Below are 16,086 nucleotides of genomic sequence, written 5' to 3'. Positions count from 1 at the left end.
AGTCCCTGAGGCATCACAGGGGTTGGGATCAGGGTTTGATCATCTTTGTTTCCAGTACCCAGCCCAAAGGTTGGCACATGGTCTGTGCTCAATAAATGTGAATTTAATAAAAAGGTTGATGAATGGGTGGATAGATGACAGAAGACTGTATCAAGAGTAGGAGTCTCTCCAGGCTAGCATGCTTTACAATTTGAGTCACCTCTGTTTTCCACAGTGGGAGCTGCACAATCAGGGTGTGGGACTTGGTGGGGCTGGCTGGTGGGGGCATGCTGCCCATCTGGGTAGCTCTGAACCTGGAAAAAGTCTGACAAGGGCTAGTCGTCCCCATGGCCTTTCCTTACATGCCTTCAGTTCTGTCCTTGGTCTGTGGTCTTTTCCACCTCTTAGCTATGCTCTCACTTCTTCTCTCTTATCAGAGCCTCTCAGGAAAGGACTAGAAAGATATTCCTCCTGAGGTGTGAATGACCAATAACATTCAACCATGCCCCCTCCTGGAGACTTTGGCATTTAAATAAAGTACAAGGAGTATGTTAAGGGACAGACAAATGGTAGCATTGTGGGCTCCAAATCAGTCCTTAGGGAAGTTTGAAAAGTGAGAAAGTGTTCCTGGGCCCTGAAATTATGTCCTATTTACAACCACACACTCCGCTTATGTATAGTGTCTTTCCTGAATTAACCGGGATAGGCAGACTTGAGATAAACAACTCAAGGCAAGAACAGCGTCATCTCTCCCATGTTCCCCTAGGACCATGGATGGTGAGGGGTACAGACAGAAAGGCCAAATTTCTTTCCTCAGTAGAAGGAACAATTCTACACACATCCTGCTCCACTCAACCCACCAGGGACTGCAGCTGGAGTGACTACCTCATCATACCCCAGCAATCCCTCTGTTCCCTCCCTGTGGGTACCCCACAGCTGGACCAGTGGAGGTACCCTCCTACTGCAGGAGACCTCACAGATATAACCCCAATCCTCAGGGACTATCTCAGGTAAAATGAATGCTCTCTATCCTGTCATCAGTATTCTCTCCTCCTTTCACTACTCAGAGCCCTTACCCATCCACAAACCTAGTGGCATTATGCTATCTCTCTCCCTACATCCAGCCCTCCCCTCTGAAGATAGTTGGGAAATTTTGTACTAAGGTTTAGATGGCTAAAAAGGCTTCCTACATGACTTCTTCCAGGAGTATTTGCATTTTACAAGGTTCAAGGCCTTAAGCAGAAGGCAGGAAGCTCTCCCAGGTCTCATGGTCTTCATATTGTAGAGGCATTCAACGTGCTCTTTAAAAAATCATACCAAGTATATTAGTTATCTATTGCTACATAGCAAGTAACCAAAAACTTAGCAGCTTACAAAAACATCCATTTATTTTCTCATAGTTCTATATGTCAGTAGTCTGAGCACAGTTCAACTGGGTTCTCTCCTTAGGATCTCACCAGGTTGAAGCCAAGGTGTCAATCTCACGTAAACTCAGAATCCTCTTCATACCTCACTGCTGTTGGCAGAATTCAGTGCCTTGAGATGATAAGACTGAGGGCTGGGTTGAGGCTGCCTGCTGTTCTCAGCCACACGGCCCTCTGCACAACAGGACTGTCTGCCCCTTCAAGGCCAATAGGAGACAGTTTCTCTGATGCTTCATCTTGTTCCAAGAGGTTTGACTGATTGTGAGGCCATCAGGATAACTAACCTTGTGGTGAACTCTCTCTCTCTCTCTCTCTCTCTCTCTCTTCTCTAGGCCTGGCCACAGTGGTGGGATGTTATGCAGGATGTGCACACAAGGGGGCAGGAGTCTTGGGAACTCTCTTAGAATTCTGCTACCATACAATTGGACAGGTGCCTACTGGGTTTATCTAAGCATGACTTCTTGTGCCCAGTAGCTCCAGAGACACACCTGCTTTCCAGGCATTTTGTTCCTGCTTTTTCGGAAATCATGCCAGAAGGGAGAGAGCTTTATAGCTCAGCTATTCTCCCTGCAGCACTCTGGCAGGTTCTCTGAGGCCTGGAATGTAGATTGGCTTTGGTTTAGACAGGAAGTCCTCCAAGGAAAAGTACAGAGTTAGGGGAACTGACCACTTACCTGCCTCCTTCTCTCTCAATTTCTGTCTCCCTCTAACCCCTCTGCAAGCACCAAGAGAGAATGACACCAGACTAAAATTCACACCTCTTTTCTACCTGGTCTATTCGTACTTTTAGGGAAACCCCACACTCAAGAGCATTCTTTTCAAGTTATGATATGCTATTGGCAACAGAGGGAAAGTATGACATCCCACTGCCTGAAATGTTTCCAAAACAGTCAAGAGGTCCACCCCCTTGCATGATATAATCCTGCTTGGAGGCAGAAGGCTGGCTGAGATAACCCTAGAAAACTTCTACCAGCCACTGTCCATGCTTCACCCAAGCAAAGAAGAAAACCTGATTTGAAATTCTTAAATCTGTTCCATCAAGTCCTCCACTAGACTGTAAGCCCCACGAAGGCAGAGACTTTGCCTGCCATGTTCACTGCTTTATCCTCAATGCTTGGAGAGTGCCCAGTACATAGTAGGCCGTCAATAAGTGTTTATCAAATAAATTAAATAATTCTAAAGTTATCTTTGTGACTCTCAAAAACCTTCTTAAGGCCCTGGCGGGTTTGCTTAGTCGATATAGTGTCAGCCCAGTGTGCAGACATCCCAGGTTCGATCTCCAGTCAGGGCATGTATGAGAAGCGACCATCTGCTTCTCTCCCCCTCCCTCTGCCACTTCTCTTCCTTTTCCTCTCCCACAGCCAGTGGCTCAATTTGTTCAAGCGTTGGCCTCAAGCACTAAGGATAGGTTGGTTGATTGGAGCATCAGTCTTAGACAGCGGTTGCCATGTAGATCCTGGTCGGGGTGAATGTGGGAGTCTGTCTTACTGACTCCCTTCCTCTCATTTAAAAAACAAAACAAACAAGAAATAAACCCTTCTTAATCTGACCTGTACCTTTTCTCTCCCAGAGCTGATGATCTCACCCTCTCTTGACTCCTTTGTAAGTTTATTTCATTTTATAGCCTCTCTTTTACTTGTATTTCCGACCCCCATTCTTCCATTGGGCCCTTCCCACTTGCATACAGACTGTCCCAGATCTCCCCAGGTGAAAAAACAACTCTGCTTGGCTCTCTTCTTGGAGAACCAGTCTATACTCTTTGATTCACTCCATGAACAGATGCCAAATTGCTGATTCAATCCTGTATGCCTTATTTGCAGTCTGCCTCCAGCCCTCACCAGTCTTCTAAAATGACTCTTAGGAAGGTCACCAATGATCTTTAATCACTAAATCTGATGGCCAGCCTCAACCTTCCTCCTCCCTCTTTTCTGCAGCTCTTGATATTTTTATCACCTCGAAACTCTGTCCTCAGCTCTCCTGTCTCTATAGAGCTCCTAAATCCTACATTTTGACCACAAAATCCCTAAGCATGCTAGTTACAAGTCATGTATGCGCCATCTTTTATTCTCCAGAGACATTTTAATTATGTTGCTATGCACTTCTGGACATTTTCCATGAATTCTATGTTTGAAGTCATGAGAGCACCCTCTGGTAGTTGATAATTAACAAGTAATTAAGAGGGAAACTACCTCAGGCAGAGCTTTTGTAGCAACTCTAAAGATGTCCTACAGGGTCATACTTTCTTACCCCTTGTCTGAGAACCTTGTACACGCTGTCATAATTCTACTCAACTTTAATAGACCAATGAGCAAACCATAGGGGATATGCCCAGTCCCAGATCTGCCTCTTCCCTACTGGTTGACTTTGGACAAGTTTCTTAACATCTCTGTGTCTCAGTTTTCTTACCTGTTAAATAAGGCTAATCCTGCTGACTCTGTCACTTGTGAGATTTAAGTTACATCACATAGCTCATGGCACATAGTAGGGGTCAATAAGTGGTAGTTATCTGATGATGACAATGATGATTATGAATGACTCTGAAGTCTCCACCCTTCACCTTGATCCCGCATTTCCAACAGCCCACGGACCTCCCACCCACCTGTACAAAGCCACTGTCCTTCCCCACTTCACCCAAAGCAACTTGCAATGACTTCCTTATTTGCCTACTAGCACCTTGGCTGCATTGCCATCCAGTCCCGCAACCTTCCGTTTGTCTTTGGATCCTCCTTTGCCTCATCCTCCACATATGTCAGCCTACAAGTCCTATAGCCTCACCCCTTTCCAGTATCTTTTGCAATTATCCTGACCTTTCCACCAGACTGTTGCCACATGGGCTCTTCCTTGACTCCTTCACCTGGACCATTCCAGCAGCCTCCTCACCACCTCCCTGCTTCCTTCTCACCCCCACCATCTACCTTACACACTATTACCATGATCAATGCTGTCACAAAGCAGATGTAAACACAGGCTTTCCATTGCTTGACACTAGACCCCAAAAGAAGCGCAAGTGCTTCCTTCTGACATTCAAAAGCTGAACAGTATGGCCTGACCTTCCTCCCAGCCTCTCCTACACAAAGTCCATGAACACAGCAGTTCAACTCTGCTCAGCTCATCCTGCAGTGTTCTCCCCATTGTCAGATCCCACTCTTGTTCCCTTCCCTCCAGGTAAAACTTGTCTCTTTTCTTCAGGTCTAATGTCAAAAGTGCCTTATCTACGAAGCCTTCTCAGTCCCCCAACAGACCGGGTCTTCTTTGTTTGGGCCCCACAGAGAATGTTGTTTCTCCACTAATCTTGGTGATATTTATCCAATCCTTCTTCTCTTCCCCAGACTTCAACAGATCATAGGTTATCCGAGGCCTCAGACATGTCTTTGTCATCCTCTGATCCATGTATAGCACCAGCAGAGCCTGGCACAGAACGACTGCTCACTGTCGTATCTGAAGTCAGTCGTTGGATTTTTTCCATTTGTTCCAATGTGTGGAACGCAACCCTTTCCCATTTATTCCTGCCTGTGTCTTCTGCACCCCCGGCCTGCAGCGTCCCCCACTGCTTTCTTCCCACCCTCAATGCTCTCTCTGTACCTACAGGCAGGATAGTGCTATCTCTCTTTGCATCCCTGGTGTCCAGTGCTGAGCCAGAGCTACTGTTGCAGTTAATAAATGTTTGCAGACATGGACTAAACTGAACTCTCTCCTATGTCCCTGGGGAAATAAAAATCCAGGCTAGCTTCTAGATCTGGGCTTGGAGTCAAATACTACAAGCTGCCCCCTCACTTCACATAGGGCTTGGGGACATGACAGTGCTCCAGGTCAGCTCCACCCGCCCTAACCCTGTTCTTAGCCAGGACCAGGTCAGAGAGTTGAGAGAGAGATGTGGGAGGGGAGAGGATAGCCCCAGGGAGGGAGGATTGTCTGGGCCCACAAGTCTGCTCATTTCTCTCTAAACCCCATGAAGCATGGGTAATTATGATCTCCCTTCCTCCCAAGAGAGCAATCTCTCAGCTTCTTCCAGAATAAACAGTAGAGGGGGCTCAGGGGCTTCATCTCTCTAATAAGCTCTCAAGGTGAATTAGAAGATGCTTCCTCTTTTCAGGTCACTGCTGAGAGATGGTGCCAAGCCCGGGTGGGGAAGGAAGCGCAGCTGCTGAGGAGCCATGGTGCTGAAGAGTTGGGGAGATCAGTTGGGGTGGGGGCTTTCACATGTGAGCAAGGGTTTCCTCTGATCCAAGATTTCTCAACTGTAAACAGTGAAACACGACATAACCTGTGCCTGCAGGACTTGGCAAAGCAAACTTCACCTGAGACTGAGGAGCAGAGAGTCTGGAGAGGGCAGGGAAGCTCAGGAGATGCTCAGGGCCACCCACAAGGGAGGATGGCCTGACTGGGCAGGGTGTGACCCCTGTGTCTTCTCTGTGTGCCCACCTCCTTGCCCCTTGTTCAAATACGGAAATGCTCAACATGGCGGGCACTGAGGCCTGCCTGCAAGCAGGGCCCCCCTGCGAGCCAGATAGGGATGGTGGTTGCTACAGCTCAGCTACTCCTAGGCCACAGAGAGCCCCCTCAGGTGAGCTGCACCAGGAAGCCTGCTTTGAACTCTAGGCTGGGCTACTGCCCTCTTTTGTGTCCCCATCATGCCCTGGGTGCCACTTCAATGGAACTACCCTTCCCTGTGACAGAGGAGAGAACGGTAGGTGCTATGTTAAAATCTTAGATGCTGGTATCCAAGTCTTGGCTGCAAGAGGGAAGACCCATACCTGGGATGTATCCTCAAGCAAGTTATTTTATATCATTAAGCCTTAGTGTTTCTGTTCTCAAATGGGGAGAGCAGCTGTACCTAGCTGACTGGGATATGGTGCAGTCTGAGGAGACAATGCAGGCCAGAGACGATGGTGGGCTGGCCAAGAGTGGGGGCTGGGGGATGGCAGGACAGGGCGGGATTTGGAAAATACTTAAGTAGGATACAGGGATGGAGCAGGTGCAGAGGAGAGAGAGGAGCCACAGAAAATGACTGGGACTCTAGAGTGGCTGAGGCAGTGGGACTGGCGGTTGGTGGACTGGGGAGATGATGATTGCCCAAGATTCCTCCCAGCCCAAAGACTATAGGGTTTGTGTGACTGGCAGAGATCACAGGATCAGAGGACTAAATCCTAAATCTCAAAGAAAGCTAAAGTAGAGGTAGGTCCTGGCTGAAGTTCATGCCCATTTCCATTCCCCTTCAGGTCACTGAGTTATCATCTTCCCCTTTCATCATTCCAGCCTCTTCTTCATGCCAGGCACTGTGTCCAACACTGGGGACATAAGTCAAGTGCCCTGCCTTCAAGGAGTCAAGGAAACAGGAAACGAGGATGTAGGACTGACTGGGTATGGGAGGGAGCACCTGGCGGCAGGGTCACTGAGAAGGGCCGTCCAGGAGGGCAGAGAAGGCTGCCGGGGCGGAGCAAGGAACACCAAAAGTGAGTCCCAAAGCAAGAAAATGAGTGACGGAGGCCAAGTGCAGGAGTATGGAGGGAGTAGGAACATCAGCAGTGGAGGCAAAGGACACTCATGTACAAAGCCTCAAAGAGATATGAGGCCATGAGGCCCAGAGAAAGTAAGCAACTTGCCCAAGGTCACAGTTCACTTGCAGAAGAAAGAGGAGCAGAGCTCAGTGTCGAGTAAATGTGTGCCATGTGTTTAATCACTTTGCTCTAGCCCCTCGATCCCTTTCGCCCCATTTCCTGTCCCAACATGCACCTGGCCCAGATACATGAGCCAGGGTTGGGTCCACCTCGCTGAGGACACACTGTCACCTCTAACCTTCACCTGCCTGGCCCCACTCCTGCTGGTCTGGCATGCAAACTCATCTATTAGAATTATGTCCACTATATATATATATATATTTTTTAAAAGGTCCATGGAACTAATCAGAACCCTGTACAACTCTCCACATCCCACCTAGTCATCAGAGTTAAAGTAATTCTCCTGCCTAAACTGAAGCATGAGTTTTCTTTGCTGTTAGTAACTGGATACTCTTTAAATTGAACTGTACTCTCTCTGAGAGGCAGGTAAGGACCATACTTCTTTTTTTTTTTTCTGAAGTTGGAAATGGGGAGGCAGTCAGACAGACTCCCGCATGCGCCCGACCGGGATCCACCTGGCACGCCCACCAGGGGGTGATGCTCTGCCCATCTGGGGCGTGGCTCTGTTGCAACCAGAGCCATTCTAGCGCCTGAGGCAGAGGCCATAGAGCCATCCCCAGTGCCCAGGCCAACTTTGCTCCAATGGAGCCTTGGCTGCGAGAGGGGAAGAGAGAGACAGAGAGGAAGGAGAGTGGGAGGGATGGAGAAAGCAGATGGGCGCTTCTCCTGTGTGCCCTGGCTGGGAATCGAACCTGGGACTCCTGCATGCCAGGCCGATGCTCTACCACTGAGCCAACCGGCCAGGGCACAGCTCTAATTGTTAATCAAGCTAAAATCCTCCTCTCCTATAGCTCTCATACATCAGTACCACTATTTTTGCCTGGAATGATACAAAATACATCTAATCCCTTTATCACATTCCAGCGCTTCCATATTGAAAGCTTGTTTTCATTTCTACAGTTTCGCCATATGACTCTGGCCAATCCTGTTTTCTTCTTAGGAGAACCTCAGCATTCTGATTCCCCCTTTAATTAAAGCCCAGAACCAAGCACAGGCTCCTGACAGACCCTGAGCAATAGCCAGTGTGGGGCTCTAGCCAGCTGCTCCCTTATTCTGGGCCCTGTGTGCTCATGGCTCTGGCAGCTGCTTCAATGGCTATTGATTCGTAGTAAAGCTTACAGTGAACTGGAGCCCTAAGCTCCTTCTCCCAGGACCAAGGCTACCCATCTTATCCTAGTGCTGTGGGCTTTTCAAAGCAAAGAACAGAACTTTTATATTTTTCCCTATTTCATTTTATTTGTTTCATTTAAATCATCTTTCTGTCCTGGATTCTATCATCAAGGTATTAGCTCTTCCCTATTAGCTGTGTCATGAGAAAGTAATACCTTGCTAAAATGATTGAACCAGACAGGACCACGGATAGTGTCCCCTTTCACCCTAGAATTAGGACTGATGGAAAAATAAATGTTTCTGAGAATTCTGTTTGAGAAAAACCCACCTAAGTATATTGTGATCTAATCTACTCTCTATCATGTCTACGGATATCATGAGAGATTCTGTCAAATGCTTTATGAGAGCCAGATGCACTGAACTACAGCTGGCCCCTGATCCAGGATAACAGCTTGTCATTGAATACTAAAGAAAGAAATGGGGTTGATTTGGCTTGACTCAGTCTTAGTGACCTTTCTACTAGTTAGCCTTCCCAAGACTCACCTTGTCCACTGGGTGAAAGGTTGGTTCTTTAGAATCTACTTGTTTCAGAGCAAAAGGGACTTGGAGATGATTCAAGGTCTGATTCCCAATTTTGCTGATGAGAAACAGATGTCCAGAATGCTTAACTGGCATTCCTGAAGTCATAGAGTTAACTAAAGCAAGAACAAGGATTGGATGCCCTAGCCATGGCTCCAAGTTCAACACTCTTTCTTAACAACATCAAGTCATAATGTCTTTCTCTAAGCACATTCACACATGAGTGTGTGTGGGCACACACACGCGTGCACACACACACTCATACATTTATAGATCTTCCTTCAGGTTTCTTAATTGTCCACCAAGAAAAACTGTGGCATTATCATTTGGGGAGGGTTCAGTGAGGACTCCATGACCGACCACTTTCTCCTCCTGCTTCACAGAATAGACATAAGGCCTAGACCTCTCAATGGAACTTACTCTCCAATAGGGGAGCTTTGGATTTCCCCCAATCTGGGTTAATCTTGGAAATCCTCAGTCTACCAGACCTGTCTTTGAACCTCATTTGAGCCTGTATGTGCCTAGGCATGGGGCTTGCCTAGGTGGGCAAGTAAGCTGAGCTATCTCTTCAATTAGAGAGAGGAGGTGGGACTTCCCCAGAGGACAAGGGGCCACTAGCCTAGCATTTGGGGCAGTCTAGTCTTCCTGCACATGGTGAGAGGAGCTGAGCCCTGGACACACTGCCTAAGGGCCTGGCATTGCAAGGGTGTGACCCTTAGGGTAAAGGCTGACTGTATTGAAGATGGGGCTGTGCTGTGTGAGGAGCAGATTACTTAGCTCCATTTGAGAGAACTGGTGGCAAAACAAATGTAGCTGCAGCAGAGGTGGGCTCAGATGGGGAGATCCCTGGTGCCCTGTACAAATCCCAAAGGCAAGGCCCCTTCACCACCCTTCCCACCCCCCTTGGAGGCCCTGGGTACCTGTTTATTCTTTAGGTCAAGAGAGAGTTCGTAATCTGAGGCAGCAGGGGCGTGGGAGCAGAGCGCTGTTGCCATGGCAGGCTGCTGCCGGCCAGGGGAGGCCGCACGGTGGGGGCCAGCCCTCGGGTAGGCACCCCCTGCCCCTGGCCACTCCTCCTCCTCCTGCAGCTCCTGGGCTTGAGCCTTCGGGGCATGGGTACTGGATCTGCCGGCTGCCACCACCACCGCTGCCACCACGGAGTCCTCCACACCCCCACTGGCCTGGGTGCAGGAGCCGTCACTGTGAACAAAAGGCAACGGTGCTCGGTTGGGGAAAGGGGGACAGGGTGCATGTGGGTGTGGGGTGGGGGGTGAGACCGGACGCTCTGGCAGCAATGGGCCTTTCTACGGGTGCGGGCTGGTGGAGGTATCTCCTGCAGTCCCCTCTAGGAGGGGCTCCCTTGGCAGGGAATAGCCCCAGGCAAGGAGGAGTACCTAAACCTGGAGAGGGTATCCCACACAGAGAAAAGCAGCAGCTATAACCAGAACTCATGAACCTGGGCTTAGAAGCAATAGAGCAGAGGAGATAAGAGTAGATTGCCCCTGGCCGGGCAGCTCAGTTGGTTAGCATCATCCTGATAAAACCAAGGTTGAGGGTTTGATCCCCAGTCAGGGCACATATAAGAATCAACCACTAAATATATAAATAAGTGGAACAACAAATCTCTCTTTGTTTCTCTAAAATCAATTTTAAAAAACAGGCTTTTAAAAAAAAGAGTTGATTGCCTGGGTTAAAATGTAGGCTCTGCCTCTTATTAGCTGTGGGACTCTGAGCAGATGACTTAACCTTACTGTGCCTGTTTCCCATCTATAAAAAGTCTTAAAAACAGCGCCTGGTTCATGGTAATTGCTGTGTATAAGTGTTAACTATCAGAATTATCAGTGGGCTAGTTCTCTGGCCATTGGCTTAAGTAGCTGGGAGGAAGCTGACCCACTCTGAAACAGTTCCATCTTTTGCCCAAATGGGTCTTGGGGAAGGAGTGATGCTTATAGGCCTGGCTTAAGCACAAAGCCTCTCCAGGGGAGGTAGAGACCAGCTTTTTTGGGCTGTGTCTGAAGAGGAGGGTTCTTGCTCTACTGGGTTTAGGAAGCATCTGTTCATTCTTCCCTGGCCTCTACCCCTTCTCTCATGAAGCCACCAGCATGTAGGGTTGTAGCTGCTTCCTACCTCCCCATTAAAAGACACCTGTTAGCTGGACCAGCACACGCCAGACTGCCCTGGGATGTTAGTGCACTTAAGTTGTTCCTTTCCCCAGCCAGCCTCCAAGTTCTACCCTTCCCTCAAAGCTCAGTGTTAAGCCATCTCCTCCATGAAGCCTTCCCAGGTGACTCCAGCTTCCACTGCTCTGTGTGCTGGAACACCAGGAGCTGCACTTAAGATAGTCACTGTCTAGTTCACAAAATAGAAGCATTGTGGCTCCATCAGACTAAGAAGTTTTTGCTCAGCAAGAGAAACTGATAACAAAATAAACAGACAGCCAACTAAATGGGAAATGATATTTTCAAACAACAGCTCAGATAAGGGCCTAATATCCAAAATATACAAAGAACTCATAAAACTCAACAACAAACAAACAATCCAATAAAAAAATGGGAAGAGGACATGAACAGACACTTCTCCCATGAAGAAATACAAATGGCCAACAGATATATGAAAAGATGCTCATCTTCTTTAGTTATTAGAGAAATGCAAATCAAAACTGCAATGAGATACCACCTCACACCTGTTAGATTAGCTATTATTAACAAGTCAGGTAATAGCAAATGTTGGAGAGGCTGCGGAGAAAAAGGAACCCTCATACACTGTTGGTAGGAATGTAAAGTAGTACAACCATTATGGAAGAAAGTATGGTGGTTCCTCAAAAAACTGAAAATAGAACTACCTTATGACCCAGCAATCCCTCTACTGGGTATATACCCCAAAAACTCAGAAACATTGATACGTAAAGACACATGCAACCCCATGTTCATTGCAGCATTGTTCACAGTGGCCAGGACATGGAAACAACCAAAAAGCCCATCAATAGATGACTGGATAAAGAAGATGTGGCACATATACACTATGGAATACTACTCAGCCATAAGAAATGATGACATCGGATCATTTACAGCAAAATGGTGGGATCTTGATAACATTATACGAAGTGAAATAAGTAAATCAGAAAAAACCAGGAACTGCATTATTCCATACATAGGTGGGACATAAAAGTGAGACTAAGAGACATTGATAAGAGTGTGGTGGTTACGGGGGGGGGGGGGGAGAGGGAAAGGGAAAGGGGGAGGGGGAGGGGCACAAAGAAAACTAGATAGAAGGTGACAGAGGACAATCTGACTTTGGGTGATGGGTATGCAACATAATTGAACGACAAGATAACCTGGACATGTTATCTTTGAATATATGTATCCTGATTTATTGATGTCACCCCATTAAAAAAATAAAATTATAATAAAAAATAAAAAAAAATTAAAAAAAAGCATCGTGGCTCACAGCGTGGGCTCAAACCCAAGGTCTGACACTGTGTGGCTTTGTCCAAGTTGCTTTCTCTCTGAGCTCTGGTTTTCTCTCTCTCTCTCTCTTTTTTTTTTTTTTTTTTGGTTTTCTCATCTGTATAATAGAGGTACTGGTTCCTACCTTACTGGGTTATGGTTGGGGTGGAGGTAAAAGAGTCAGTACATGTGTGTTTAGTACGGTGTCTGGCAGAAGAAGTGCTCAATAAACATTAGCTCCTGTTTCCCCCATCTGTCCCCTCCCAGAGGCCAGGGCCTAAATTCCACCTGATTTCCTTTCCCCCATTTAGTGCTGGGCAAAGGATGAGCTCAATAAATATTTGCTGATGACAGAATTGAATAGAACCCAAAGACAAGAGGATGGTCTCTGCTGTGGACAGTGACAGAAGGTCAGGAATGAAAGGGACCCTGAGGTTATCTAGTTTAGCCTTCCAATCTCCCTTTTTTTACAAATGTGTAGTAGGAGCCCAGGGAGGTGGGGTGGCCCTAATTAGAGAGCTAGGCAACATTAGGACTTACTTATTTCTTCCAAGGCTTTGCTCCCATGTAAGATATCCAAAATTGTACCAGAGAGGAGACCTCTTCCTTTCGCTTCCACCCACCTTTGGAGCCTCCTGGTGCTAGAATAACCGAGGGCAGGCTGAAGAACCCTCTCTTCATGAAACTTCCATCTGTCCTCCCAGCATTCCCCTGTCCCCCCCACCTCACCCCCAAGATAAAGGAGAGCTCATAGGCTGCTCTGGAACCAGGAACCTCAAACTCCCTAAGGCACTCCTCCTTGCTACTGTGTATTCCTTTGCTCTGTCGTTTCCTGTGTGGCCATCACTGAAGCTACATACTGTAGTTGGATGAGCTCTAGATATCTGATGTTTTTTTTAAAAAACTATTATCACCAGGAGGCTCTTTTAAAGCTCTAACTTCAACCTCTCTTGCTAAAGTATATGCCTGTTCTTCCTGCAGGGTCACAGAAATGGCCCTTTCCCTCTGTGAGTACAACCTATCTCCAGACCCTGGAGGGCAACATTCTGTCTCATCCATCTCCTCTATGATCACCCTTGGCACTGATAACCAAGGCTTCTCCATCCCTAAAGGTTTCAAGACTCTAAAGAACTGGTGGCTACTCAGGGTTACAGACACCTTTAAAAATAGCTCTTGAAGAAAGGAGGAAGGAGAAAGGGAGGAAGGAGGGAGGGAGGGAGGGAGGGAGGGAGGGAGGGAGGGAGGAAGGAAGGAAGGAAGGAAGGAAGGAAGGAAGGAAGGAAGGAAGGAAGGAAGGAAGGAAGGAAGGAAGGAAAGTTGGGGAGGGAGGGAGGAGGAAATGGCTCTTTGTTTTCTGATTGCTGGAGTGTGTTTGGCAAGAGGTTCTGGGGAGTTGATGCCACTCAACAGCAGGGCTCCACCAGCAAAACAACAGAGGCTGGTAGATAAACAGATCAGCTTCCTCCTCTCTTGGGCAAAACAACTGAAGCACATTCCGTGCCATCTCCCCAAAATGCCCAGTGCAATGAACCCCCAGTTAGCCAAAGCAATGACCTGATCACTACTGAACCTGTATTGGCTTCCTTCTTTTCTGTGTCTCATTCCCAACTCCCCTACTGACAATTCTTAGAGACCCTTTGGCCCAAATAAACTAGTGTTAAAACAAAATAAAATATAAAAATAGCCTTATTTTTTATGAGCAGGAGAGACAGACAGGAAGGGAGAGAGAGATGAGAAGCATCAATTCGTTGACTCATAGTTGAGTTACTTTAGTTGTTCTTTGATTACTTCTCATATGTGCCTTGACCTGGGAGCTCTAGCAAAGCCAATGACCCCTTGCTCAAGCCAGCGACCATGGGATAATGTCAGTGATCACACACTCAAGCAAGAGACCCTGCACTCAAGTTGCTGAGCCCGTACTCAAGCTGGATGAGCCAGTAACTTCGGAGTTTCAAACCTGGGACCTCAGCATCCCAGGTCAAGGCTTTATCCACTGTGTCACCACCTGGTCAGGCTAAAAATAGCCTCCTTTGTGGCCCATCCCTCTGGATATAAAGGCTGAAGGCCCTCTCACCTGAACTCATTCACGGGCCTAGGAGTTAGTTAGGCTGCCATCTCCAGCACATGCACATGTGTGTCCATCATGTGTGTACATGCATTTGCACACACACAGACACATACATACACACACACTCACGCACATGCAATGCTTCTAACTGGCTGTGAGGCTCTGAGTAATTCACGTTCTCCTCCTGGTCAGTCTCCTCACCAGTCACATGAGGGGAGCTTTCTCATCTCTCCCAGGACCCTTCTAGCTCAGACATCCTGGGAATTTGGGTTGCAGTGCTGAGAGCAATTCAACAAGGCCCCCTAACCCCAAGGTTCCAGGCTCTCGACCTTGTGGAACCAACTCCACCTTTGCCCACTGTGTGCACAAAGCCACCTGAGACACTGCGGCCCTCCCAGGCATATGATTAAGAGTGTAGAAAGGGGACCCTGTCCTTGCCTTCCTTCCTTAGACTTTTCCACAGACTTGTGTGGTAGAAGGTGACCATGGAAACTCAGGACCACCCTCATCAATATGGCAAAGTTTAAGGTTATATAATGGAGAGTAAAAAAACATGGGCTTTGGTTTCAGGAAGACCTGGGCTAGAACCCTGGTCTGCTGCTTACTCTGTGCCCTTCAGCAAGTTATATACTTGACCTCCTCATCCACAAAACAGGCATCCTAATAACTCTTTTGCAAGGTTGCTGTGAGAAATAAATATAGCTTGCAGAGCACCTAGTACATTGCCTGGCACTCAGTAGTCCTTGAGAAGTGGTGATGGCGGTGGTGGTTGTATTCTGAGCTGGAACCCTATAGTATGGAGTCTCAAAGAAATCCCCAGGAAAAAAGCATGGAGAATTCCTAAGTGGAAAGGGTTATCCTTTCAACCTCCATGAAAAGAAACAATAGGAATGGAAACAATAGTGTATTTTTTGTCATACCTCTTGGCCTTTCTTAGCCTTCCAGACTACCTCCCAGGGTGTTTAGGAAGAAGACTGAAGTCGGACTGGCTTCTTCCCACCCGTTCTCCACCCAGGGGAGCAGCAGCGAAGTGAAGGGCCTTGCTCTGCGGTGTCATCAAGTCTTGGAACCCATGGCCTCTGAGATACCACCTACAGGCAGTCACTTTAACTGCAGCCACCACAGTGTGAGGCATCCCCTAGGCAGGCATTTTCCTGATGCCTGGTGTGTGGATTTTGCTTTGGTCACTTTGTCAGGAAGCAGCAGAGGCCTGAGTGTTCAAACCCTCTATTTAAAGGCTGAGAATCGGCCCTGGCCGGTTGGCTCAGCGGTAGAGCGTTGGCCTGGAGTGCGGGGGACCCGGGTTCAATTCCCGGCCAGGGCACATAGGAGAAGCGCCCATTTGCTTCTCCACTCCCCCCTCCTTCCTCTCTGTCTCTCTCTTCCCCTCCCGCAGCCAAGGCTCCATTGGAGCAAAGATGGCCCGGGCGCTGGGGATGGCTCCTTGGCCTCTGCCCCAGGCGCTAGAGTGGCTCTGGTTGCAGCATAGCGACGCCCCGGGTGGGCAGAGCGTCGCCCCTGGTGGGCGTGCCAGGTGGATCCCAGTCGGTCGGGCGCATGCAGGAGTCTGTCTGACTGTCTCTCCCCGTTTCCAGCTTCAGAAAAATACAAAAAAAAAAAAAAAAAAAAGGCTGAGAATCAACAGAATGTTCCCAGCGTCAGTTTCTCTCTCTGCACTCCATCTATAAAAATGGTCCAAGGAAAAAGGTTTGAATCTTCATCCTAGGCTGTCATAGCCTAGGGTCCATAGTCTTTTATGGAGTTGGAAGCCCGTTGCTCCATCATTCCTCCCAGGACAGTCT

General features: G+C 47.9%; 1 protein-coding gene across 7 annotated transcripts in view; it reads right to left on the bottom strand.

Moving 5' to 3' along the window:
• Positions 1-16,086, bottom strand: part of IQSEC3 (IQ motif and Sec7 domain ArfGEF 3) — a 128,932-nt gene that overhangs the window by 43,310 nt on the left and 69,536 nt on the right. For all 7 annotated transcript variants that reach the window (XR_010729181.1, XR_010729180.1, XM_066258633.1 and 4 more), the window contains exon 3: positions 9,691-9,970. Coding sequence is in view for 5 of the 7 variants with exons in the window: in XM_066258633.1 (XP_066114730.1) it covers positions 9,691-9,970 (280 nt within the window). In the remaining 2 variants the exon portion in view is untranslated. The remainder of the gene's footprint in view (positions 1-9,690; positions 9,971-16,086) is intronic.

This window comes from Saccopteryx bilineata, chromosome 2 (assembly GCF_036850765.1).
Source record: "Saccopteryx bilineata isolate mSacBil1 chromosome 2, mSacBil1_pri_phased_curated, whole genome shotgun sequence".
In the NCBI taxonomy this organism is placed as follows: domain Eukaryota; kingdom Metazoa; phylum Chordata; class Mammalia; order Chiroptera; family Emballonuridae; genus Saccopteryx; species Saccopteryx bilineata.
Note: the sequence above shows the minus strand (reverse complement) of the source record. Positions and strands in the feature narration are given on the sequence as shown.